General features: G+C 42.1%; 1 protein-coding gene across 12 annotated transcripts in view; it reads right to left on the minus strand.

Moving 5' to 3' along the window:
* The window catches only part of FOXP1 (forkhead box P1), a 405,896-nt gene that overhangs the window by 42,816 nt on the left and 338,151 nt on the right, over positions 1–24,929 (minus strand). For all 12 annotated transcript variants that reach the window (XM_068154355.1, XM_068154360.1, XM_068154362.1 and 9 more), the window contains 2 exons: positions 21,729–21,933; positions 4,958–5,062 (listed from right to left, as the gene is read on the minus strand). In XM_068154355.1, the coding sequence (XP_068010456.1) occupies positions 4,958–5,062; positions 21,729–21,933 (310 nt within the window). The remainder of the gene's footprint in view (positions 1–4,957; positions 5,063–21,728; positions 21,934–24,929) is intronic.

Here is a 24,929-nt window from a genome sequence, read left to right on the forward strand (position 1 = left end):
GAGGCTTTTAGGTCACTGGGTTTTGGATATTACAGCCGATGAAAATCTTAGAACCACAGAAACTTCCAAACTGACAAATAACTCAAATCTCTACCCCATCCTCAGGAAAAAGAAAAAAAAAAAAGAGAAAGAAAAAACTTGGTGATACTTCTCTAAAAAGAGTCAAACGTTTTTATGAGACCTGTTGCCAATATTAGTGCCACCGAATGATCTCATCTTTCATTCTGGCTAAATTCCAACACACAATTTCATTAACCCAGGTACTGCAGGTGATAAAACTCATTTTTCCCTAAAGAGACAGCTAAAAAGTACCAGTTATACATTTATGAAGTACCAGCAATCAAAATTATGGATTTTCTAAAAGGTTTTTAACTACTTTTATTGAAAGGAAAATCGCTGTCTCAGACTTTTGTGACACTATTGCTAATAATAAATTTTACCATTTAGACATTGCAGTAATATGGTAGACAGTGTCAATAAAAGTATGAAACAAAGATGATCCTTGTCTCTTAAGTAATGCTTTCTGATTACACACCGGAAATTATAATGTGAAACATAAACTAAGAGCACCTTAAGATATAAAAGGCAATAATGCAAGACAATGTGCCCCACTACGTATGCAGAAATATTTCATCACATGTAGTGCTTTGAGGTATTTTCTGGAGGAAGCCGAACGCTCAGCCTGGGCGGAAAAAATATTGATCTCTTTGTGTCAAACTAAAAATCAAGGGAGTTAGCTGGGGCTGTCTTGCTGTGTGAGCGGCTCAGGAGAAGAGGGAAGCGAAGCTCTCCCAGGGATGCTCTCCCTTTGGGCCCTGTCTGGGAAGGCTCCTCGGAGCAGCATGGATCCCGGGAGCACTAGAGGGCACTGTGGGATCTGGGCCTTCCCGCCTCGCCGCCGCCGAGGGCCCGAACCCCCGGCCAGGGCACCGAGGTTCATCGCGGGGCTGGGGAAAAGAACGAGAACGCCGGCATTTGAACGGCAATTCCAAATGCTCGGCAGGCTCGGAAAACCAACTGCTCGGCTGCATCCCGGGAGCGGGATGAGTGCCGGGGCGGCAGAACCCACAGCAGCACCCTCCCAAGCAGCACTTGATAGCCGGGGAGCTTAAGAGAGCCTGCCAAGGATTAAAATCTGAAAAAGACATCTATAGACTAGCCTTTTCCCTGCCTTTGCTACCTATTTGATTAAAAAGTCTCTGTTATGCTAACTGTGGATGATTTCACTGCGGAACATTCTGACATGCAAATGATAGCAATTAATGCCTTTGAAACAATTTATGATTTCCGGCCTACTTCAACATGTATTAGCATATACCTGGTTTCTTTAATATACACTTTGTTTTTCCAAAACCACAAACACAGTTGCTGGAATTTCATGTGGAAGTGCTTAAGGGGTTGAAAGTTAACACCTTTGTGAGCCGAGCAGTCTCACAGTTGCTGCTAAACAAAAGCCTCTTTGTAGAAGCTTTCTCGAAATGTTTTCTTAACATGTTCCAAGTAGTTTTAGGCAGGCAACTAAAGTAAACAAGATGTTACCATGATAAAAACACTTGTGAAAACATTACAGAGTGCACTTAGTAGTTTCTTTCACATAAACTCCCCTTCGTTCCACCGAAGTTCAATGCAGATGAAGCAGATTGCCAGCATCACTGCAATATAGGAGTGCGAGATCCCTCCAAACCTGTCTCTCTTTCAGAGAATAGATTTGATTTTAAAACGGTACAGTCGTGATTAAGCACATCTAAACCATATTAAAATCTAAAGGTAAAAAAAAAAATAAAGAGAGAAAAAAGAAGAGGAGTGGGGGTAGTAAAACCCTACACAACCTTCCCCTTGTTTTGCCCTGGATACCTTGCATAAACCACCCTCCCTCCAACTGGGAATCCCTGAAGCACTGGCTATATAAGGGGCAGATATTTCTATCTGCAACAGTCTTTAAACACATGCAAATGAAATCAAGGATACAGTAAAATCTGAAGGAGAAAGTCACTCTGTGCTACTAATTGCTCCTTTCACTGCTGCCTGTGAGATGGGCCTCGGTTAACACGTGAGACACGTGTGCACTCTCCAGCCCTCCCTTGCTCTACACACCTTGGCAGAAGGCTGTGGTATCACCACAGTGATACTGGACTTGGTTGGTTTGGGGCTTGGCGAGTGTACTGGAGAATGCGGGGCACTACTGTTTCCTTAAGCTTAGCAGCAGCCCCCGCTGCTATCACTTAGCTCTAACTGATATCACATCACATGGTCACCAATGGCTGATGGACTGAAAAAACAGACAACACAAACCAACACTAAAACTGCAACTTATTTCAAAAAGAAACAGGGAAATAAATGTGTAGAATAGCCCATGTATCTGCTGGTTCTGATAAGCATCCTCCTGTTGGCTGTGAGTGAAAGACAACTAGGATCGTTATTTGTACAGTATTTATCTTTGAAATCAAGGGCCCTGTGGTGTACCTCACCTTGGGAACAAACACTACAGAATGATCACAGAAGAGTGTCAAATCTCTGGTTTTGATTTACCCACAGTTATGATATTTCTTCCTCAGGAGGAAAAGAAATGAACCATGTTTTAGACCTGCAAGTCCTTTTTTCTCCCTTAACTGCAGAATCGTTTTATTGGCATACAGGGCTTTCATTCTACATGTAACTTTGCATTGCTTTTTCTAACAGGCCTTTTTACCGAGGTAAGTGAAATTAAGTGATGCTAAATTGCTACATGGGTTGTATCTCACTTGGTAAACAAGAGCTTTTCTCTTGAGGAGCCTGTCAGTAGAGCTTCATGGATTATACAAGTACCAGAAAGAAACTTCATCTACCTGTTATCTTTTCATTGAGTGAGGAATTCTGATAAATGGCAATATAATTTAAGGACAGTCACTCCACAGGAGACTTGGAAGGTTACAGTACCATTTTATGAAGCAATGCTCACTTCCTAACAGTGCCAATACGCTGCTCAGGGACATTCATTTCTGCATTCGTTCTGGGTTAAATATCATACTGAACAATAAGACTTTGTCTGGACACTGCTGAACTTGGATAATGAGAAAATTTGCACATGCCGATGGGTTTAAGAAAGTCAGATGAAATATTTCTGTTGAAAGGTTTCAATGGGAAAAAAAAAAGAAAAAAAAAAAGACTGATGATAAGTGAGTGATAAAAGAAGCAGAATTGTTGCAGCTGAGAGCAGACGGAGCCACTCTGGGTCCAGCCTGGCCTGGTAATCGTTTTCAGGTGCTTTCTACTCATTGATTGCTCCAACTATCTCCTCCAGGTAAACTGGTGGACTTAATCTATTTACTGAAACACCTCCAAAATACCATATGAAAATTACCCTGGCCTCTACCCATGCTGTATGACTTAAATGCTCTGTTTTCTACACATGGTCACAACAAGTAGCCCACAGCTCTGTAAGAAATCTTCCTGAAGGTTTCAGGATCCAGCAGATCTAATCTAGACAAGTGGACTAGCACAGGAAGCAAAGGTGGCATAATGTGAGATCTTGTGTGACATTACACGTCATTCTGATATCTAAGGCCACCACAGCACCTTGCACTTGCATGAAGTTCAACAAAAACTGTAATTCTTTTAAAGGTCTAAATGCCTATAGTCTGGCATTTGAATATGAATGAGCTGGCAAGTATGGTGAGATTAGCATTTATTTCACTTAAGTGAACAACAAGATGAATTACAAGAAATGAGGCTACCCTTCATGGAAATTTATGACTAGCACCTTCTTATTTTGTAATCCTCTTGTAATAAGAACTTTCTCATTACTGTACCATTCCTTACTTGTAACATATGTTTATACTAGCACCAGTGCTGCTCCTAAAGTACTCATAAGGGGTTTTGCTAGAGGAATCAGAACTGGTCCATTCTGTTCTGAGAGCAAAAGACTGTTTATATCATCTAACATCATCCAACAAACTTGCTTGCTTCCCTCCCTCAAATAAAACTCCAAGGAACTGCCTCAGAAAGAACTGGTGAAGTTTAATGTTTTGGGACTAATTCTACTTATCTACCCTGAAGAATCCCATGTACTTAGCTGGACTAACTTCATGAGATCACCACTGTAAATGGGAGCAGAATGTGTCTCTTTATGCATTTAAATGATAAACACTGCTTCGGTGGTTGTTCTTAGCCGATATTACAATTGAAGAGCCATAGCACTTGAGAAAAGATCAGTGTCCTAATCTTCAAGAACCCGGATGTACCCAAAGCATACATGGTACCTGGTGATCTACCCAGACAGAAAACTCTTTTGTGATTGGAATGTTTTTTGCTCCAGCTTGGAAGGGTGAGGCTGATGATGTAGCTGTGGAGCAGCCATGTATTTAAGTTATTAGAGCTCTGCTGGTCCTTCCCTGCATTGGGATGCACACGTTACCACATACTAGTTCATAATGCGCTGTTTATGCAACGTGTAAAACTGTGTTCTTTGGCAGCAAGGAAAAGGTCTGCAGCGAACTGCAGGGGCCCAATTAATATAATTATAGTTTATTTTTAGTAGGATAGACTTTGTTCATTAGTTACTTATTTGACATAAATTAAATTTCACGTGATGTTCTGCAATTCTCTCTTCAATTATGGAGTTAATTTAAGACTAAATTTCTAAATTAAAGTGAAATCAAGGTTAAATCAAGGCTCTATTGTTTATGTTATCAATACTGCAACTTAAAAATTGTTTAAACAAATAAAAAGGCTGCAGAACTGCAAACACTCTATTTTATAGTAATACACTGAGCAAGACCATACATCCCCCATGGGGCTAATTTACTATCCCCTGTTAAAATGTTCTTGAGCCTGATCCAAAAGCCACTGAAGTGAAAGCAAGCTCTCTGTTGACTTCAATGGACTTTGCATCAGACCCACAGCGAGTGACAGCACAGAAAACGTCAGGGCATGCTTTCTGTACAATGAGAGTGCTAAAAAGAACCCAACCCATCCTTACTTTAGAAATGACTGGAAGTCTTCACATACTGCTTCACAGCCCGGCCACTTGCATACGCCGTGTCCATACAGCGGATGGCTGTGCGAGTGCTCCTCATGGGATAAACTGGAGGAGAGAAAGAGACAAGAACAAAAGTGGCGTGACTGAAGGTACCACACTAATTGATCTTCACAAAGACTCTTAAAGAGCAGCAAACAACAGATCCTGAAGCATCCCTAACATCTCAAGGTACCCACCTGACTCTGCCCATGGTTTTTCAAAACAGAATTAAATACCATTTGCAGTGCAAAACATGTGTCATTCTTACTTAGCTATCCTCCTACATTTCATTCATTAATTATAAAGAATTTAAATTAACATGGATGGGGGAGAAATCATTTGACAAACCTGCTTAATATCCTGCTTGGTATTTTGCTAAGAAATTTATGAACACTGCATATTTACAATTCAACTTAATCAGGAAGAAAAAGTCATCTCCATACAGCATTGTATTCTTGTTACACAATACAACCAGACCCAAGTTTTCCTCATCGCTGCAGAAAGAGGAAAAGCATCATGTTTGCAGCCTTGGCCTTCCCATCACGTTATTTATTTACTGGGTTGGGGGTTGTTAGGTGGTTTTTTTTTTGGTTGGTTGTTTTTTTTTAACTCTTACAGGCTGTTTCTTTGCACAAGTACAGGCCCCTTATGTTCTAGTAACGAAAATTCAAGCTGTATTTTCAAATGCAAAATTCATGACAAAAACCCCCAAAACATCTAATAATCACAGGGTTCCTCAGTATGAGGGGTTAGTGGGGGCTATTAACCTTGCTACGATTTGGCAGGAACATCAGAGAGCTTTCTAACTACTGAAACAAGGGTTAAAGTAAAAAATTTAGTATGGGCATGAAAGGGTTAATCCTTCAGCGGGATTCCAATCAATAGGTAATGATTTGGCTGCACTGATCCAAGTCATGAGATGCTTTGATCCAGGCCATGTGGTGCTCAGGGAAATGTATCTGGTGCACTAACTGATGAACCATATTCTAAAATACCTTCTTTATTCAACTTCTGCATGGAAACTTCTGAAGTAAAGGAATTATTTTTGCAACAATTACCATTACCTTAGATGACTTTAAAACTAAAATGTCAAAATAGCGTTGAAATCTCAATTTTATGCTTACATACAGATCTATTTTTCACAGCGCATCTTTTGGGTACAGTATCCCTCTGCTGTATTAAGAACTTCAAACATACACAAAGGATATGAATGCACACCAGCATCTAGGTGTGGCTTTTATGACTTATTTTACCCTGAATTACAGGTAATGTTATGGATAACTGCCTACTTTTTGTCATTTTGCTTCTATACGCCTGTGGGGAACGGTGTTTATTCTTCCTCTGCAGGAATATCTGCCCGCATGCCAATACAAAATCACCTTCTTGCATTATTTCTGATGCACTGGAGAGCAAGATCACTGCTGAGTATCATCTCACCCCAAGATGTTATCCCAAACACAAAGAAGTTACAAGAGAAATTATTGCCCACTTTCTGCCAGTTTTGACTTTGGGCTCAACAAGAATCTAAAGATAACGGAAGGTGGATTTTAGAAATTACTTCTAATTTTTTTTTTCCAGTAAGGAAAGGCACAGATCTGACTGGGAAAAAAAGTATGATGACTTGTTCATGAGCCTAATTCATTACTTCATTACACACTTTTGTTGTTGTTGTTTGTTTACAGATAGTTCTTCAAACCTAAATACATGCATGTGCAAAGTAATCTCCTGGAAAACAAATGGTAGGTGAAGAGACTTACAAAGGACTTGTCTACACAGGAATGTTACATTGGTTTAACTTATTTGGTTGTCTTAAAATGTGGAAGTAGGAAGAAGGCTCTATTAGTTTTCTAAAGAACAAAGTGGCTGATGCATTCCCTGCAAGGAAATGAGAAGAATGCTCCACCACACATTTCCTCAGCTGAGAAAGAGGGAGGATGGCCGAAGAGGACCTTCCCCTTGAGCCAAGCATATGGTCAAATGCTCGCCATACACCTCAGAAAAAAATAAGTCAGAAAACAATGGGGTTTATCATCTGCTTCCATACCTGAATACAAGAAGAGGTGAGAGTAGGCTTTCATGTTAACCCTCCATTAAACTCCATGAAGACTACATATGAGAGTTACGATTTCAGTCTGTTTGGCAGAACCCAAACCCCAGTCTGTGCATTCATTTACATGGTGCCTGTTACCCCAGCACCAGGATGACAGTAGAAGTGCTATGTGATACCAAGTAAGGAATCAGTCCCCTATGGGTTTTAAGCACTGTACATCTCATTATAATATCAACAGGAGTCATATGCCTTAAAGCCCCAGCAGGGCTTTTTCAAGTGTCTCTGTGAGAGCCTGACGGCCATGGCCAAGTCGAGGGAAAGAGCCCTACTGAGAGTTGTATTTATTTTTTAAATGCAAGTGCAAATCTCTTTTCTTTCCAGGGAACTTGCACAAGACAAGACAAACTATGTAGGACATGATACCCTGGTATTGTGTCCAAAGAAAATGATGGGATGACCAAGAGTGCATCAAATTGTTAAACGATGCTCATGATGTCAAGGTTTAGCACTGTCAATAACCAGAAAGATTGGCGTTGACTATAAATGGGAACTTAAAAGGTCATTTTGCTAACATGACATTAAGTGTAACATACTTAACACCTACATAGTACTTCCACTACCATCTGACAAAGCAGAAAAACTACTTTAACTTGCCAAAAATAGACACTTCAAAAAGGAAAATCCCTCACCATTGAGAAACAAATGTAGGCACCCTCCGTAGGCAGCGTGCCTTTCCGAAGGTCTCTGCTCCCATCCCGCCTGGGGTTTTCAGCGGTGCCTTACAGTGACCTTTATGTGTCAGTATCAGATTACTGCTATTTCATCCATCCTGCTTTTGAAGATATTACAGATCACCAGTTGTTCCCTGATAGAGCCCTAAGAAGCACCTCAAAACAAAGAGCGGGTTGATACAGAAGAGGATGTAACGCACTAAGGCTGCAGCCAGTGGAAATGAAAGGAGAACTCTGTTTAACTGATATAAGTACTCACTTTCAGCAAATAGAGGTGGAAAATGAGGATTTTTAATCCAACACAAACAGCTTTGTGAGCACAAGAACCTGTAATCTTAAATTGTTCAATGATATTTTGTCTGTGTGCAAGCATGGTTTCTGTGAGCTGGATGCATCCTTGGTCTTGCTGCCGGAGACAGGCTTTGAGAAGATCTGAGCGTTGGCAAGCAGAAGCAAGTTTTAGGTCTGTTTGATTTCTAATGACACATTAGAGTAGGTGTTTGTTTCTGTCACCCTCTCCTTCCCAGGAACGCACATTTGTGGTGGGGTACTGGTGATGCAACACTAGTTAGTGGAAGTGATTTTATAGCAAGGCATAATTTTCAGAGAAGTGAAGGAAAAAATGATGTAAAAATCGAGATCACGTGGGGATTTTTTTTCTCCTTGCATTTGCATACAAAATTTTTAACACAATAGAATTATTCTCAAATAATGCAGTATGCAGCATTATTACATCGAATTACATCAAATAACCCTCTGGCAGGTAAAACGGTTTCTGTTAAGTCAGCTTATCTGTGACATATGACAGAGGCACAAAGCCATGTGGGGAGCTGAGAACTGCATCACTGTCCACTTACTCTCTGCTACCTACAGCCCTGTTTCCAAGTCAGGAGGGGAGAGAAGGCCCAGGTATTTGCATTGCTGCTCTCCTTGCTGGACAGAGAAGAGTTGTTTTTACCTCCACCTTTTGCAACCTATGACTCTTTGTGACCCCAAGGATTTCCAGAGGGTCTGGAAGCAAATTCACCAACTGCTCTAGCAGACAAAGCTGTCAAAGTTGGTACCTGCACAGCCCACACATCCAGACCACTTCAGCTGTTTAAGAATACATCTGCTATGCTACAGTGTCAGGTGGCCCATCTCATTTTAACTATATTCTTACCCTGAAAGGTTGGACTAGATGATCCTTGAGGACCCTTCCAACCTGGTATTCTATGAAGCATGAATTCTAGGAAAGAATCACATTCTGGGACACAAAGCCATGGGACATACAGAAACCAGTGGAGAGTGAGAATGGCAGTCCACCCAAAAGAACACACTGGGGAAAGTAGTGGCCAAAACAATAGGATGAAAGCTGCTTATGCTGCATGGTTTAATTGAGCCCATACTTACTAACTGTGTGGAACTGGGTGCCATGCTCATACAAGCTGCCAAGAAAGTCATGGGTGGATACAAAAACCAGCTAAGCGGAAGCCTCAGTAATAGCACCTCTGCCACAGTGGACCATATTTTAAATATTCATGATGCTCACGTACTTCATATTCCACTCTTTCTCTTCCACATCTGCTTGGGCCAATGATCTTTGCCAAAACACTGGGGGAAGTCAATGATGTTGAGAAGCAACCTTGATTTTCTATTACAGTTATGAAGCATCTGCTTGCGTTCTGACGGTGCTGAGAACATGCTTGAGCCACCTGCACACTGAAAAAATCAATACCACATCTCCTGCTTTCCTCTTGGAAGGCATCTGAGCAAAGCACCTACACAAATTCCAAACTGTCTTTCTTCTTTTTTAATTTTATTTTATTTCACAAGACCAATAGGAAGTGACCTCATCTTTGCCAGCTGCCATGAATCCTGTCAGTGTATGGTCCAGGCAGGAGCACAGGGCTCAGTCTCACATCACATTCCCTCTTGGGCTGATGTAGATGGCAGCCGTGGAGGCAAAATGCCATGATTTTGGTCCTGTACAGGAGAAGGAGAGACACAACTGGGAACCAACATGAGTCTCTCGTATTCGTGACTGCCTGGTGAGCTCTAAGCCTCATCAAAAGGCATTGATGGAATAAAGTGGTGAAAATGTCACAACTCTCTGAGTCAGAAGCACTCGCTGTATTTGATTTAAAAATCAGAACGGAAGCAGTAATGATTAAATGCAATCCTTGTACCAACTGCACTCAAATGCAAGTCCCTGCCTTCATGGCAAAAATCAATTGAATGAAGATGTGTTTTGCAGTGAAGTTGCACTGGTGCAAATCCCTCTGGATTCTTACTAAGGTGGTTCAGCACCTCTCTCCTCTCTAGCTTGTCAATTAAAACAAAACCCAGTAATTTCAAAATAGTAATGAAGGTATGGAAAAACCAACCAAAAAGTATTACACCATACACTACAATGGACTACTTCTAGATATTCACACTTTTGTCTAAGCCTCAGTAAGTACCCAGAGAGCAGGTATGTGATCTGTACAGAGAATTGTCTGAGCTGGGTAAAGGCCCTTCCATCACTGGATAAAGCTTAGCAGAGGAGCCATGGGCCTTTGGGAGCAGTGGCATCTGATGTGTGTGGCCAGTGACAGCTCTTCCTAGAACTGGCTCAGATATTTTGGGATGCATTTTAAAGCTGCATTTCTCCTCTTCCTCATTGCTTTAGTCTATGTTCAGACCTACAAGCTCATGTTTTACATCAAGCCCTATTGGAAGTAACAGGAGTAGTATATTACATTTTAAATGACTACACCAATTTAAGACAAATCAGGTTAAAACTGCAGCCTACAGGCTGAAATCCTGTCTTCTAATCGGTGTGCACTAACTTTATATACTCCTGTGGTATAAGGAAAGAAAACCCCTGACAAAGCACCAAAAAAAGAGTAAAGCTGAGCTGTAGCACTGCTATTGGAACATGAGGCCAGCAATGCACCCCAAACCTCTGGCCCGACTTCCTTACACCTTGTGTCACCATTTTCTAGATGTCTGCTGCAAGGAGAACACTGCAGCCTCTGCAGCAGGGGTAAGACAAAACCTGGATAACATTCTCCATCTCTTCTCCCCCCATCCCAACTGTAAAGAGTATAACCAGACTGGATAGTTATCTGCATCATCTTCTGGTTTTGATCTACGCACTGATAGTTTGGATTATCAATTAACATTATGACCCTCCAGCACTCAAAATGTACTACGAACCTCTTCCAGTGGCATCCTCTCTTCCAACCCTGCAGCAGATCTTCCGTGGGGTAGGACAGCCACTGTCCTACATCCCTTCCTTGGAGGAACTGCATGTTATTTCTACACCATTTAAAATGCCCCCCAAAAAACCCTAAATGAAAAAAAAATAATTGCCCATTGCCAAACCCTGCATACTGAACCCATCACTTATCTCAGGTGGAAGTTCCATTCCTGCACTTGAATTAATGAGTTTCTCTACTATTTAAACCCTGATTTTTTATTTCAACCTTGTGCCTTGGTACTGTAGTGAAAAGTACATCAAATATACCCAGATGCACACGATTTGAAACGCTGGATTTTAAATTCCAGCACTGCTAACTAATGAGAACAATTTTTTCCCCTCTTCTTCTTTGTAGCATCACTTCATGTACTTACATACCATAATCACATCCTCCTAGAGCCTCTATTTTTCCAGGGTGTAGATCTTTAATTCCCTTTAATCTGTCTTCATAGCCTATTCCCTCCAACTCCTTTATCATCCTAGCTGCTCTCCTCTACATTTGCTCCAGCTTCTCTTTATCCTTTCTGCAAGAGAGTGGCCAATTGCACATCACACTCTCAATGTGGTTTAACTGGTTCTGCATAAAGTGGAACAGGAAAAAAAGAAGGACTCGGATGCAACACGCATGTTTATGCTTTCCCATGACTGCATTTACCTTTTTAACTAAGACACGGTACAGAGCGTCCCACCTTGATTTCTCAACCCCAGTTATGCCTCAGCCGTTTCCCACACAACCGATGCTGAGCAGCTGACGTGTCACGTCAAACCAGCAGTTTGGAGTTTTTATTTCCTAGCTGGGCTACTTTCTACTTTATCCCTTCTAAATCTCATTTTATTCCACTCTGAACAGCCTCCTAATTTATTCAGATGAAAACGGATTGATGCAGTATCTTAAGTTAAATTAGGAAAAATGTGATCATACCGCTTTCTTAGGGTTTAGGGGTGTTTTGTTTTTGGAGGGGGGGATTTTTGGGGTGGGGGTTTTTTTGTTTGCTTTGTGGTTTTTTTTAACTGTCTTTCAGCACAGCAATCCCATCCCTTACACATCCAATTTGTGTGGCAGAGGGAGGTGGCAATGGCAAGGCTTTGGCCCCAGTTCAGCAAGGCTTTTAAGAATGTACACACATTTAAAAACACAGGATTAGACCTTGGACTTTGTGAGGTGTAAAATTACAAATGTACATACATAGTTTGTAAAAAGATCCTGTTTGCCAACCTTATTTTACTGTAATTTATATTCTGTTGTTACATTTGAATCTACAGTAAAAGAAAACACTTGAGAAACAAGATCTATTCTTGTTTAACAGAATTATACTCTGTTACATTTAGAGTTGAGGCAAGCCTCTCACCCTTATATAAACCAGGGATATGCCAACAAATATGATTAACAGGGATTATTCACGTCAGTATTTTTCACCCCTGTCCCACAGGCACAACAAAACCCAGGCAGAAGGTGACTGTCACATCACATACAGCCTGGCAGCTTGCTGGGCCAACCTTCACCCACCACACACTCCAGCAGCAGCCAGGAAAGTGCCCTTTGAGAAGAGGTTTATAAAAAAATAATTAAGATAAATAATGACTCCAAGGGAGAAATACAGTTAAAGCATTGAATTCTCTCTGCCACATGCTTTCCCTCCAAAGAACATGATTTACAAAAGCACTAAAATCGAGAGGACACAAGCCTGCTTCCCCAGGGAAGCATGCTGAATCATACAGGTAGTGTAAATATCATATGCTGCTGCAGGTGCTAGGCTCTATTTGTTTGTGTTTACTGAAAGGTATAACAAATAGTCACACTAAAACAGAACAACATTTGGCACTGGAATGGCAAGATACCAGAGCAGCCATAAATCACGTTCACTTGTTTATTCCTGAACCCCTGTGCAACACAAAACCTTCAGCCTCCCTTTTTCAGAGGGCTCCTTTAATGTGATTTGGCCCTTCGAGGGGCGTCCACTAGCTGGCTGGGCAGCATCGTAACACATGCTCCAAGGGGATCAGCATCCTCCCCAAGTACAGCAAACCCAAGGTAAACCACCCAATGCTCTGAAAAAATACAAAAAGAAAAAGAAAAAAACCCACAACAAAAAACAACCAGAAGAAGTGAGAAAGAGACCTGTGTGATGTATGTGGCCAGCTAACATCGTTTACAGCTTTGCAACTCCTGAGTTAATTCAAGAGTATAAACAAGGAGGAAAATGTTTCTTCCGAGCAAGACTTCCTGTAAACCATCCCTGGGAGCGGTGTGGGGCGCAGGGCTGGTGCACCTGCCGATTAACCGTGAGCTCCAAGAATAAACACAAACCCCAGCCAGCCAGATTGTTCTGGAATTTGCTCAGATCTGATTTTTTTTTCCCCCTTCTTTTCTTTTTTTTCCCCTCTTTCCCCCTGCATTATAAATTGGATTCCACAATAAAACAAACAGCAGAACATAGGTTGCCGAGAGTTAAAATCTACTTTTTACACTACATTGACCACAGCACCCACAGGCACAGCTACAATGTCTTTCTATGAATGGGACAGATTGCCATATGGATGCAGACACTGAACAAGCTGTACAACTCCTGGCGACAAGTGCCTAGGGGACTGTCCTATATTAGCACCACCTGTGCTGTGGAAATTGTGCTCTGTCTACGAAATGGTATTTAAGGGCCCATCATGATGCTATTTTTTTGAGTACACACACACCAGGAAAAAAAAAAGGAAAATTACAGTTTAAAAAAACAAGGATTTTGCTGGCTAGCAGATCTGTTGCACAGCTCCTGAGATTGCTTCCCAAAGGAATAGTTATCTCCTTTATTCACACAGCCCCAAATGACAAGCAGCAACACATATTAGCAGTTTCCCTGCCTGGGCTTACCCCGTTGTTTTAATAAGGGGACTATACTTTATAATATACACATGTGTGTTCTGATCACGCAGAAGAAATCACAGCCCTCCCACCCTAAAAACACCAGCTACGGGGGGGGGAGGGGGGAAACACACCTCCATGGCATCACACAAAGGTTGCTCCAGCAGCAAGCAACGCAATGTAAATTTTTCCTTGGGGTCCTTCCCCCATCCCTCAGTGTGCAGCAGGTAGAGCCACAAATCCTGATTACCAAATTTCAATGTGCATCTCGCTGCCTTGAAAATATAACCCTGCCTGCCTGACAAAAATAGAGCTCCAGATTAGCACAAGATGTGGAGGGAGGGGGAAGAAGGGGAAAGAGGTTTGAGCAGTACCTAGCTGCTCTACAAACAAAGGAGATTTCCCCCTCTCCAAACTGCAAGGGGAAAAAAAAAAACCAAAAAAAAAAAGGATGCCAAGAAAAAGAAAAGTAAAATAAATTGAATTAAAGAAAAACAGTTGTAAAGTGAACATTACAACCTGGGAAAAATGATGTCATTTTATTGAGAAACTCATTTTTTTCCATTAAACCATAGTGAAACGGATAAAGTTTATACAGCTTAATGGTGGAGTTTGACTTTAAATGCTACTCAATATCTTAGCAGTACGATATAACATGATATAATAACAGCTGTCACACTAACTGCTCCATTTTTATTGAACAGCAGAGAAAATAGTCACATGAAAATCACCTAACTTCTCCTCTACTTTTTTATGGCATTTTCAAGGGTGTTTCTTTTCCACACTCAGGCTGTGATGATTGAAAAAAAAAAAAAAGCCAAAAACACAAAAGCAAGACAGTTCTTCATTAGCTCCCTGCTCAGCTCTTTAGGGTAGTCTGATCTCCCCAGCAAACGCTGAGGAAGGACAACTTGCACACGGGAGGAAATAAAAAGAAACAGGAATCCACAGAGCAGTAAAACAAAACCAGGTCCCTTTTTAAGACCACTACATAAACACCTCTAATAAAAGAAGAGGACAAATTTTCATTGGACTTTTAAAGTATTTAGACAGGAATGTTTTAGTAAAAGTTTAACTGCAAAGTGCATGCAATTAACAGAAAGCCATCAGCTGTTTCTCTGCTATGTAAAAATAGCATTAAGCTGTATTAAACACACGTGTAAGTATCTCAGTTGCAAGAAAAGGGAGGAGATATGCAAAGCACTCAGATATCAAACAATGATCTGTTGGCCAGATGGAGGAATAAAACAATACATATGCTAAAATTTGGAAAAGTTCTGTTAGGCGTCTGCCAAGGCTCACCCAATCTATTTTAAGTGCTTTTTGATACATTAGCTTAGCGTTTGGAGTTGTACAACTGATGGTTATTACATGGGACCAGAAAGCAGCGAAGCACTGGCGTGCGGGAGCTCCCCCAGGACAGCAAATTCTCAAACACAGCACCCTTGCCCAGCACCGGGCCACCCCAAGCAATGCCAGACTGGCTAACCCTGCATCTTTTGCAGCATAGAAACAAAGTAAAACAGTAACCATTTTCAAGGGTTTAAGAGAAAAACTTCTTTGAAAAGCATAGTTTGATTACAGAGCTCCCGGGCAGACAGAGAAGCAACCGACATCGCACAACTGATTGATCAAGAGGTTTCTCGGAAAGGCAGAGGGGCAACGCAAGGGAGGCTACCCGCCCCAATCTGCAAAACACCAACAGTAAAAAGTGCCTGATAAGGCTTAAACCTGAAGATTAGCAACTCCAGGCCTGAGTCACGGCTGGTCTTTTTTCAAAGCTGATTACAGAGAGAAGTGACTCAGACCAGGAGAGCATACAGCAGTGATTTCTTTAGCTGTGGAGCAAGCACCAAGGGATTGGGTAGTGGGGTGCTTTGGGTTGTACCTGCATGTAATAAATGGAGACGGCTGGGCGAGAGCCCTGATATGGCTGTTGTGGCGTCACCGTCACCAACAGCCCAGCTGGCCTCACAACCATCACACCTGTATGAGGTGCAACGAGAAGAAACACAGCAGCCACGCAGAGAGCAGGATGGTTTATTGGACAGGCAGCCAGAAATCCAGGCTTGGCTTGAGTCTCTGGCTCCAACCTGGTTCTGCAGTGAGGAAGCTGTGTGGAGGCACCTGAGCTGCTCAGACCCTGGGTAATAATGTAAGGGTCACAATGGGGCTGGTGCACATGGAGCAGCTAAAAGACTTCTGGGAGGAAAGGCCCCTGGCACACAGATTTCTTAGGGTAGAATGGATTTGAGGTAACTTAGCCTAACCAAACTCTGCTGAGAAGGCTCCGAGGTGACCTAATTGTGGCCTTCCAGTATCTGAAGGGGGCCTACAGGAAGGCTGGGGAAGGACTTCTCAGGATCTCAGGTAGTGATAGGACTAGTGGGAATGGAATGAAGCTGGAGGTGGGGAGATTCAGGCTAGATGTGAGGAGGAGGTTCTTCACCATGAGAGTGGTGAAACCCTGGAACGGGTTGTCCAGGGAGGTGGTCGAGGCCCCGTCCCTGGAGGTGTTTAAGAGCAGGCTGGATGAGGCTCTGGCCAGGCTGATCTAGTGTGGGGTGTCCCTGCCCATGGCAGGGGGGTTGGAACTAGATGATCCTTGTGGTCCCTTCCAACCCTGAATGATACTATGATGATGAAGTATAACAAGCTACAGACAACTGCACAGAGCAACTGAGAGGAGCTGACATGGACAAGCAGATTTGATGCTGGCACCAGTGCAGAATGAATGCCAGGGACTACATGGAGAGGCAGGCCAAGAGAGGATCAGGCCCTGGGAACATATGGACTGCAGGCTGAACTGCTTCATCCTGAGCATTAATAATGGACCCAAGTCTGTAATTCTTAATTGTGCCGAATCCTAATGCCCTCATCTAAAGGCCTTGGGATTTTGGGGGATGATCAGCTGGCATGGAAGATAACAACAGTAAAACACAATGCAATAAAGCCTAACCAGCAGATCAATGGTCTGCCATGCTGTTCCTCTCACTTCCCTTCAGAGCCTTCTCCAGACTCCTTCCCTCCTGCGATGCTGGCAAGAAAAAGTAATTTAAAAAATCCCCTTGTTTATCCCATCTCTTTTTCCTATGAGATGACTGCTTGCTTATGTGGAGTAAGAGTATAATCTTCAAGGTCCATTCCAACTCAGGCTATCCTATGGTCATGACAACAGGGGACAAACATGGAATTGCTGGAAGATGGAGAAAAGTCTCTGGGACATGCAGCTTTACTTCCAACTCTTCACCTTACCTCTTGCAAACAGATATGTTTCCTAAATTAATAGGTCTTGACCTTATAAACTCACTTGTTTACACACAGCATCTATCCTCTTGTCACTGCTGCAGTCAATAGAGACTGGTGCCAGAGGGTGCGACCAGCGCCCAGACACCTGCAACCCTTCACAGCACTGATCAACCCCAAGCTGGAGCAACCTCACCAGGAAAGAGCTGGTGAATTCTGCACTGTTCTGCTTTTCCTAACCTACCCACATCAGGAATATTTGCAAGCATGCAGGGTTTTGGATGTTCACTGCTCATCAGGTTATAAAATCAGGAGTTATCTGAAGCAACTAGGCATCCACCTGCTTTGTTTTGCTGCTTCTCTTCAAATAGTCAAGCTCCCCCCAGGTAAGATGCAGCAGAATGAGATGGAAAGCAGGTACTGCCCTTCACATTTCCAAGCACAGCAGATGCACTCAACTGGCTCCTGTTATTTATTTATTTACTTGTCTAGAGAAAAATGCATGTTACTAAAGAAACCCAAAAGCTGGTAAGATGATGAGAGGTTTGCATGCTGGTTGATGGTCTCACTTTCGCTTATCCTGAGTGAATACAAGTATCTATAACTAAATATTTCCCTTAGGGTACTGATGACTGAGGTATGTTTATTGCATTGAGTGAATTTATATATATAATCAGCACAATAAACATTATTAAATTGTCTGAGTAAAATCAAAGCATGAAACACACAGTCAGTGCTGAATTCTAATGATGCTGAATGCCCATGATTGCATGGGGAAAGGATCTTAACAAGCCTTGATTTGAGCTTTGGCATCCGCCTCACAAATCACACGAAATGTTCTCTCTTTAATAGTGCTGAATATTGATAAATGTCTCTGCACAGCACAACAGGGAAGTTGGTCTCTATTGGCAATCTTTACCAAAGTGTGTTTTTTCCTTCTCTACACTCAAGGGTTTACCCTGAATGATTTAATTATAATTTTCCTTGTGTAAGACAAATTAAAGAGGAGAGTAGGAGTGTCATGCCAAAGCAGATTATTTATCTCCTTAACAGATTGCTGTGCACCAAACCCCAGAGCTGCTGCTGCTGCTACTTACAGAAACTGGGCAAAATGTGGGACAAAAGCATAGATGTAATATACATTTAAAGCCCAAATGAATGGAAGCATTAACCCATTATTTATAGCTGCAATTGTTTCGTTCCTGGGAAAGCCATACACACAGAGCACGAACAACCCAAGAGCAGCACCACCATACTCCCTGGTCCCTGCCCAGGAGCAGAGGATACCTCCTGCTCTCAAATGTACTTCTGCTTTTCAAACATCTTGGGGTGACTCTGGCCACCTGTCTGCTGTTGGCTTTTTTTGCCACAAAGGAGAGCTTTTGCTGTCACCGGGCTCTGAGTGTGCAGCCATGCAGTGGTGTCACTGGCGACACCAGAGCTGTGTCCCCAAAGCCCGCGCAGGACTAAAGCTTTGCTACACACAACCATGAGGCTGGGCCTGCGGCACGGCGACGCGTGGGCACAGCAAGCAGCCAGTGACTATTTCTCCTGCTATTTTAAACCCCTTGTTTATAACCAAAACGTGGTTTTACCCAAGATGTTCAGCAGAGCTGCTGCTCACCCCACGACTTTTACACAAGTGCCTCTGCGGTCCTGTCTCATGGGTCTCAAGCAGCCTTATGACCTGACCTGTGGGATCAAGAATCCCGTAAAACACAGCCTCAACTATCCCAGTGACATGTGCCAGAGATAACAGTGATGATAGTAACTCCCACATAACCAACTTGCCTCCTGCAGCCCACTCCTTCTCAAAAGCCCAAGAGGAAGGGGTGGAAAAAGAGCTTTACAGCACACCCTAAAAGTTAATGTTACCTGTATATGATTATTTATGGCTGCTGGGCAGTCGTTATGATGTGGCTGTGCTTAACTCTTAGGACACTTACATCTTTTACTATGTGCTTTTTATTGTTGTTTAAATCTAAATAAATAGCTCTTGGTTGTATCAGACCAAAGCTAACAGCCAGTTGCACAGAAGGTGCAGGAATGACAGGGTGGAAGCCACAAGTGACAAGGTTTCCCTGGCCAGCCGAGGCTGTGGACTTGAGTGATGGGAGGTGGAGGGCTAGCATGTCCCTTGGAAGCCCTTCCAACAGGCACATCTGACCTGAGCCTGGGCTCAGGACCATCTCCACAAGTCCCCTTGTATCTGCAAGCTCAGTTATTGTGCTGAACCAATTGTGTACAAGAACAGACAAGGATTTTACTGTAAATCTAGCAAACTCATGCTCCTACCAGGCCCGTGAGATTTTTCTAGTTTTAACATTTGCAGTCAAAAAATGACCAAAATCCTACTCAGGCCTGTGCTCTCTCTGTTGTAAGTATGCTAAAATTTCACCTTCTGTGAGCTTCAGATACATGTCAGAGTGCAGCACAGCTACCCCTTCCTTGCTGCTCACTCACCCCCAAACTCCCTGCCTGCAGATAAATACCCTTTCAGAAAGGAAACCAGTGCAACACATCTCAACCAGAGGAGTTTCTGTGTCAGATGAAATCCGGGCAGGCACCACAGTGCCTGATGAGACTGCAACAAAACCCTTAAGTGCATCAGTAGGCAGTCTTCTGTGTGTAGTCTCCTGCTCTACTTATGGCTAAAGATGTAATTCAATCACTGCAGCAAATGGATGGCGTAAACCCTCCATGTACCAAATAGAGGCAAGACACAGCAAAGTCTCCAGCTCTCTTATTTGTATTCCTAAATATACCTCTTTTTTTGTATTTTGATAGCATAAAGAATTCAGTAGGTATGTAAGACAAGTACAATGGCAAGCTTTAGCAACACAGCTATCAGTTCAACCAGAGGATTTTTAAGCTTTCTAAACTAAGACAATCTCAAACAACACCATGCCTGTTTACGCCTTCCTGATCATTTGTACCTTTACTAACAAAAACATTAAGTATCACCTTGTCTATAGATCCCCGTTGCCTCCAGGCCACAAACACGGGACTCAGACACATGGATTTCCAGTTCTGCATGACGGCATGCACAGAGAAAATTCTTACTTCAGGACAGATTCCTGTATTTCCACTGCATTTCCCACTAAACAGCAGTGGCATACTGTTCCCTCGGTTAGCTTGCCATTAGCAGACAGCACATGCCTCTGTTCAGTGAGAGGAGATCCATTTCACTGCATGGGGTTTTATTTTATACACTCACTCAGAAAAACATAGATAAAAAATTTATTGAAAAGTCATAAACCCATCTTGTTCAGCTCTATATGCAGCAAAAAGGGAATTTAATTGTTTAATAAACATCAAATTGTTTTTAGTGTCCCATGTAAGTCTCCATGAAAACCATGTCCTTGACACTTACATGCATTATAAATGTATAGGCTGATGTTCCCCCACATGTCCTTGCAATAATGATGCCTTACACACACAGACCAGCCCTTTCAGCACTGGTGTGCTCTCCTTTAAAATCTATCTATTCCAAACAGCACTATTTTCTTAATATGAGAATGATATAAGAGGTATTTATATAGCTTCCCTATCAATCTACTTTCAGACCACCAGAAATATAAACTCTATGGCTTAAAAATTCCATTATCCTCTTTCTAATGAATGAAAGGAGGATGGCAAGACAAAGCCATCAGTTTCCATAAAATCCAGCTCTCACTAGTGTCTGCTGAAACGTTTCTAGATGGGCAAAGGGACTCTCCTGAATGCAAAGAAGCACTGCCCTCCCCACTGCGCCCACACTGCTTGCACACTCCCAAAGACCCTTCTCCTCCTCCTCCTCCTCGGCAGCAACGCCGAGGCTGCAGCAGGCACTGGCACCCACAGCCTGAGCTCCTCTGGGACCGTCTGTCTCATTGTAAGCAAAAGTTCTGTTGTTAGACACGCCTCAGTGAAATCTGGGGGTGTAAAGAAACAAACCTGCAATAAAGCATCCTTTGGAAGAAAGCAGAGCCTGCGCCGAGAAGCACGTCAACAGACAACCCCTGATTTAAGCCATTTCTTTTAACAATGCAAGCCTAGCAAGTATAAATTAACTCACACTTTTAAAAGCCAAACAACACCAGTTAGCTAATTTTATCAGCACTTAAAAAAATTACCACTTTGTTTTAAGAGAAACACGCTGAACTCTTGTGTTGTGAAAGCTGGTAAAGACAGAGTGAAAAAAAATAAAACCCATGGCTAACATGTTAGATGAGAAGGGGCACTGAAACTTGGCAAACAGGTGGTAAAAGAGCCTGCACTGACCAACAGGTTTTTTCTCTCACCTTCAGCCTAGAAGCCCAAGGCACATCAAGAGTAACACCACCCGGGATGCAAAATGCAGCAAAAGCAGCTCACGCTCCTCACACTTCCCCCAATACGCTTATCCAATGCACTTCTAATTAGCTAATTGTGCCACATTGATCCAATTAACAAGCCATAAAGATCTGAACAAAAGGAGCATATTCTGCCCAGTGGAGACTCCATTCAGCCACGCCAAAATCAGACAGAGCAAGACAGAGAGGACAAAACCGAGGCCAAGGCGGTTGGCCACCGCTCCCAACTGTTTCACCATCGTTTCGGCACACTGCTCCAAGATGCTCACGGGTGGAAAACCCACCAGCACCTACCTCTCCCGTTTAGGAGTGTGGACTGATAGCTGTCCATTAGTTGAGGCGTGTGGGTTGATGATTAAGGAGGTCTTAGACGGCGCAGAGGAGGAGACGCAGGTGGTGGACAGGTCCAGGCTGCTGTGGTTGTTGCTGGCTGCCTCCTCCGCTGTGTGTGAGCTTGTCACTTCCTTCCAGAGCTGCTGCAGTTCTGTTGGAATCATGCCTGAAACAAACAAATTGGATAATTAAATCAATTAACAGCTAATTCGGCCGTCTTCAAACAGTAATTAAATCAAAGAGTCAGTAAACAAAGCCTAGTGTTAGTTTTGTGTGTGTGTTTTTGCGCATGTATGATTTTTTTAATAAATAAAGGCTAATACTGAACACTGCAGAGCTCTGCTCCATTTTCTGCTGTGACACCTGCAATACCTATGCCAGGTAAAATCTGAGGTGGAGGGTAGGGGGATCCACATAAAAGTCACCCACCCCAAACTCCACGTCAATGGTTATGATTTTTTTGTAATTAAAATTGCACAGGGTCTATTTCCAGAGTCCCAACTCGGACAGAAATCACCCTGAGCACACTGCATGTTTGACAGCAAAGGTGGCCAAGGGCTACTCTGTGGTCAGCTGGGGCAATTAATAGATTATTTTTTTTAACACACAATTTAATTTCTTATTATGGAAAGTGAGCACTTTCTAACCTGTTTTCCAAAGAAAGGAAAGTCTTAAGGAAAAAAAAACCAACCAACAAACCCAACACACCACCTCAGCCTTATTATTGTGACAACAGGAGGCACGATATGACTAATTCTGTGCTTAAGTTTTAAATGATGACAAATAGCTTTGTTATTAAATACAGTTTTTATTAATCACTTTTAGACATAAATTATGAATTCATATTGTCTTCCTGAAATGCTTTTCAAATTTTAACAGTCAAATTGATTATACTATGATTATTTCATTAACACACCTATCTCTCTCATTAATTTTGGTTTCTTGAACTGCTCCCTTAATTGATGGATGTGTCTACTGAAAAACTGTGTAACTTTCTATACAAGTATCACTATTATTACTGTCACTGCTTAGATTGATGCTAATGAGCCATTCAAAAGTAAAACGAAAACAGAAAATAAGCTTCAATAATCAAAAATAAACTTTTCTTTTCCCCCCCCTCCTCGCCCCATTGTGCCAAAAATGGACAGGAGGGTTAGGACACTGAAGTCAATAGCAAGTCAAAAACGTTTTTCATTGGCAAGGGAAAAACTTTGCCAACTCCAGTGGGCCAAAGCGAAGGCTGGGAGGCAAGGGGCGCCGCGCGCGTCAGCGTGACACGGGCTCACGCTGAGATCATGCTTCTGGATAACGCTTAGGTTTGTGGCATGATGAAACAAGTCAAGCTTCTCTCACTGAAGACTATTTCAGTGCTCTTTCAGAGAAGGCCATGGGAAAAAATTAGCAGTAGAGACGCATCACTTAAACATCCAAGTGAAAAAAAAATAGTAAAATAATAAAAGCTAGCGTCTGTGTGTTTTTACAGAGGTTTCTCATCACTCTGCTTCCAGATCATCACTTGGATGACTGTTCATTGTTTCACCACGTTGTAGCACCGGAGCTATCCTAAGGAAACCTGCCATTTTCTGAGCGTACAGCAGCAGCTCACGCAGGCATGGATCTCACCAAACCTGAGGTATTGAAATAAATAAATAAATAAAATAATAATAAAAAAAAAAAAAGAGAAGGCAGTCTGCATTATATTCATTTGAAACACATAATAAAAAATGCCAAGGTCTAAATTTAATTTATTTTTGTCATTTAGAATACAATGGATAGATAATCATCTCAACGTGATCAGCCAAACATCTTTACTTTGCTAAACTGTTAAAGATTTTAATTATGCTAGCTTTGGAGAGCACTGGTCTAATGAGGCGATAGACTCCAGAGAATCTAAGTGGTTAAGAACTGTGAAATGAGTCTGATAGGATTTTTTTATATTCACCGTGGATCGTTTGCATATCAAAGAGGAGTAAATTATTGCACGACAGACCAATAACCTTCCCCGCCTTTCCCAGAGTAGCATTAACAAAAACAGTTGGTCTCCGGTAACAGTTCACTACAGAAAAATGCTAAAATCCTTAAGTATCTGCAATTAATATATATTATGAAAGAGGCTTCAATTTATACATTAAGTGATCAGATATTCTTAGGACACATCCCTTCCTCTAAAGCCACGTCATTTGCCTTTCATCAGCCCCAAATGCCAATTATATTTTGATGGATTTTGTCCCAAATGAGCATTTAGTTATTAGACATATTCAATTATTACTTGTCCCCTGAAATTAAACCTCTGAGCACATTAAACAAAGAGAAAGGTCAGTACACAAGCCGATGTCCTGTTTTGCTGTGTCGGGGCCATTATTTTCCAACACCTTGCAAAGTGACAGTGTGGGATGTATTTTTAGCCAGCACGCTTGACAGGACTGTCTGCACACTAACAATTACCTGTGAGCAGGGCTGACCCTTACACCACTGTTTACTCAATTGAAACAATAGTGAATAGACTTGTCTGCTGATGATAACATATTGATAGGAGACCATATGAGTCGACACCTATTTTTATTTTCCAGAATAAGCAAATAGGGGAAAGAATAACTGGCCTTTATTTTTCATTTTTTCCCCTTTTTTCTCCCTTTTTGCCACCACCTCCTTATCTGGATTTCTGCAGGTTTTTAATTAGAGACAGGTTAGCACCCACTCCCCTCCTCCCTGTTCCCCTTCCTCCTCTCCCTTTCCCCTGTCCTCCAGGTCAATCCTGGATCTACTAATGCTTTATCCCAAGGAAAAAGCTTGCAAGTGTTACAGGCATTGAAATACACACACAACATATTTATATCTCGCTGCAGATCCTTTAGAAGTCAAGATGTTTGGTCTAACTTCCTATACAAGTGTAACCACTATAACATACTTTTATGTACAACATTGAAAGGAAAAAAAATATATATTGAAAGAAAAATTACAATACACCAAAATGTCCAGGGAAAAATTCCTGAGGACAATAAACAGGATTTGGGGCCGGGATATATGAATTTGAAGAGTTGACTGTGATGTCATAGACATCTGCACACAACCCATCACTTAAAAATGATGACATCACTCGATGAATAAAATACTATTTTTAACAAGCTTCTCTCCTCCTTCCCTTGCCCAAATTTAGTTCTT

Source organism: Melanerpes formicivorus, unplaced genomic scaffold (genome assembly GCF_026170545.1).
Source record: "Melanerpes formicivorus ecotype bairdi unplaced genomic scaffold, bMelFor1.0.p_v2 SCAF_28, whole genome shotgun sequence".
Taxonomy (NCBI): Eukaryota; Metazoa; Chordata; class Aves; order Piciformes; family Picidae; genus Melanerpes; species Melanerpes formicivorus.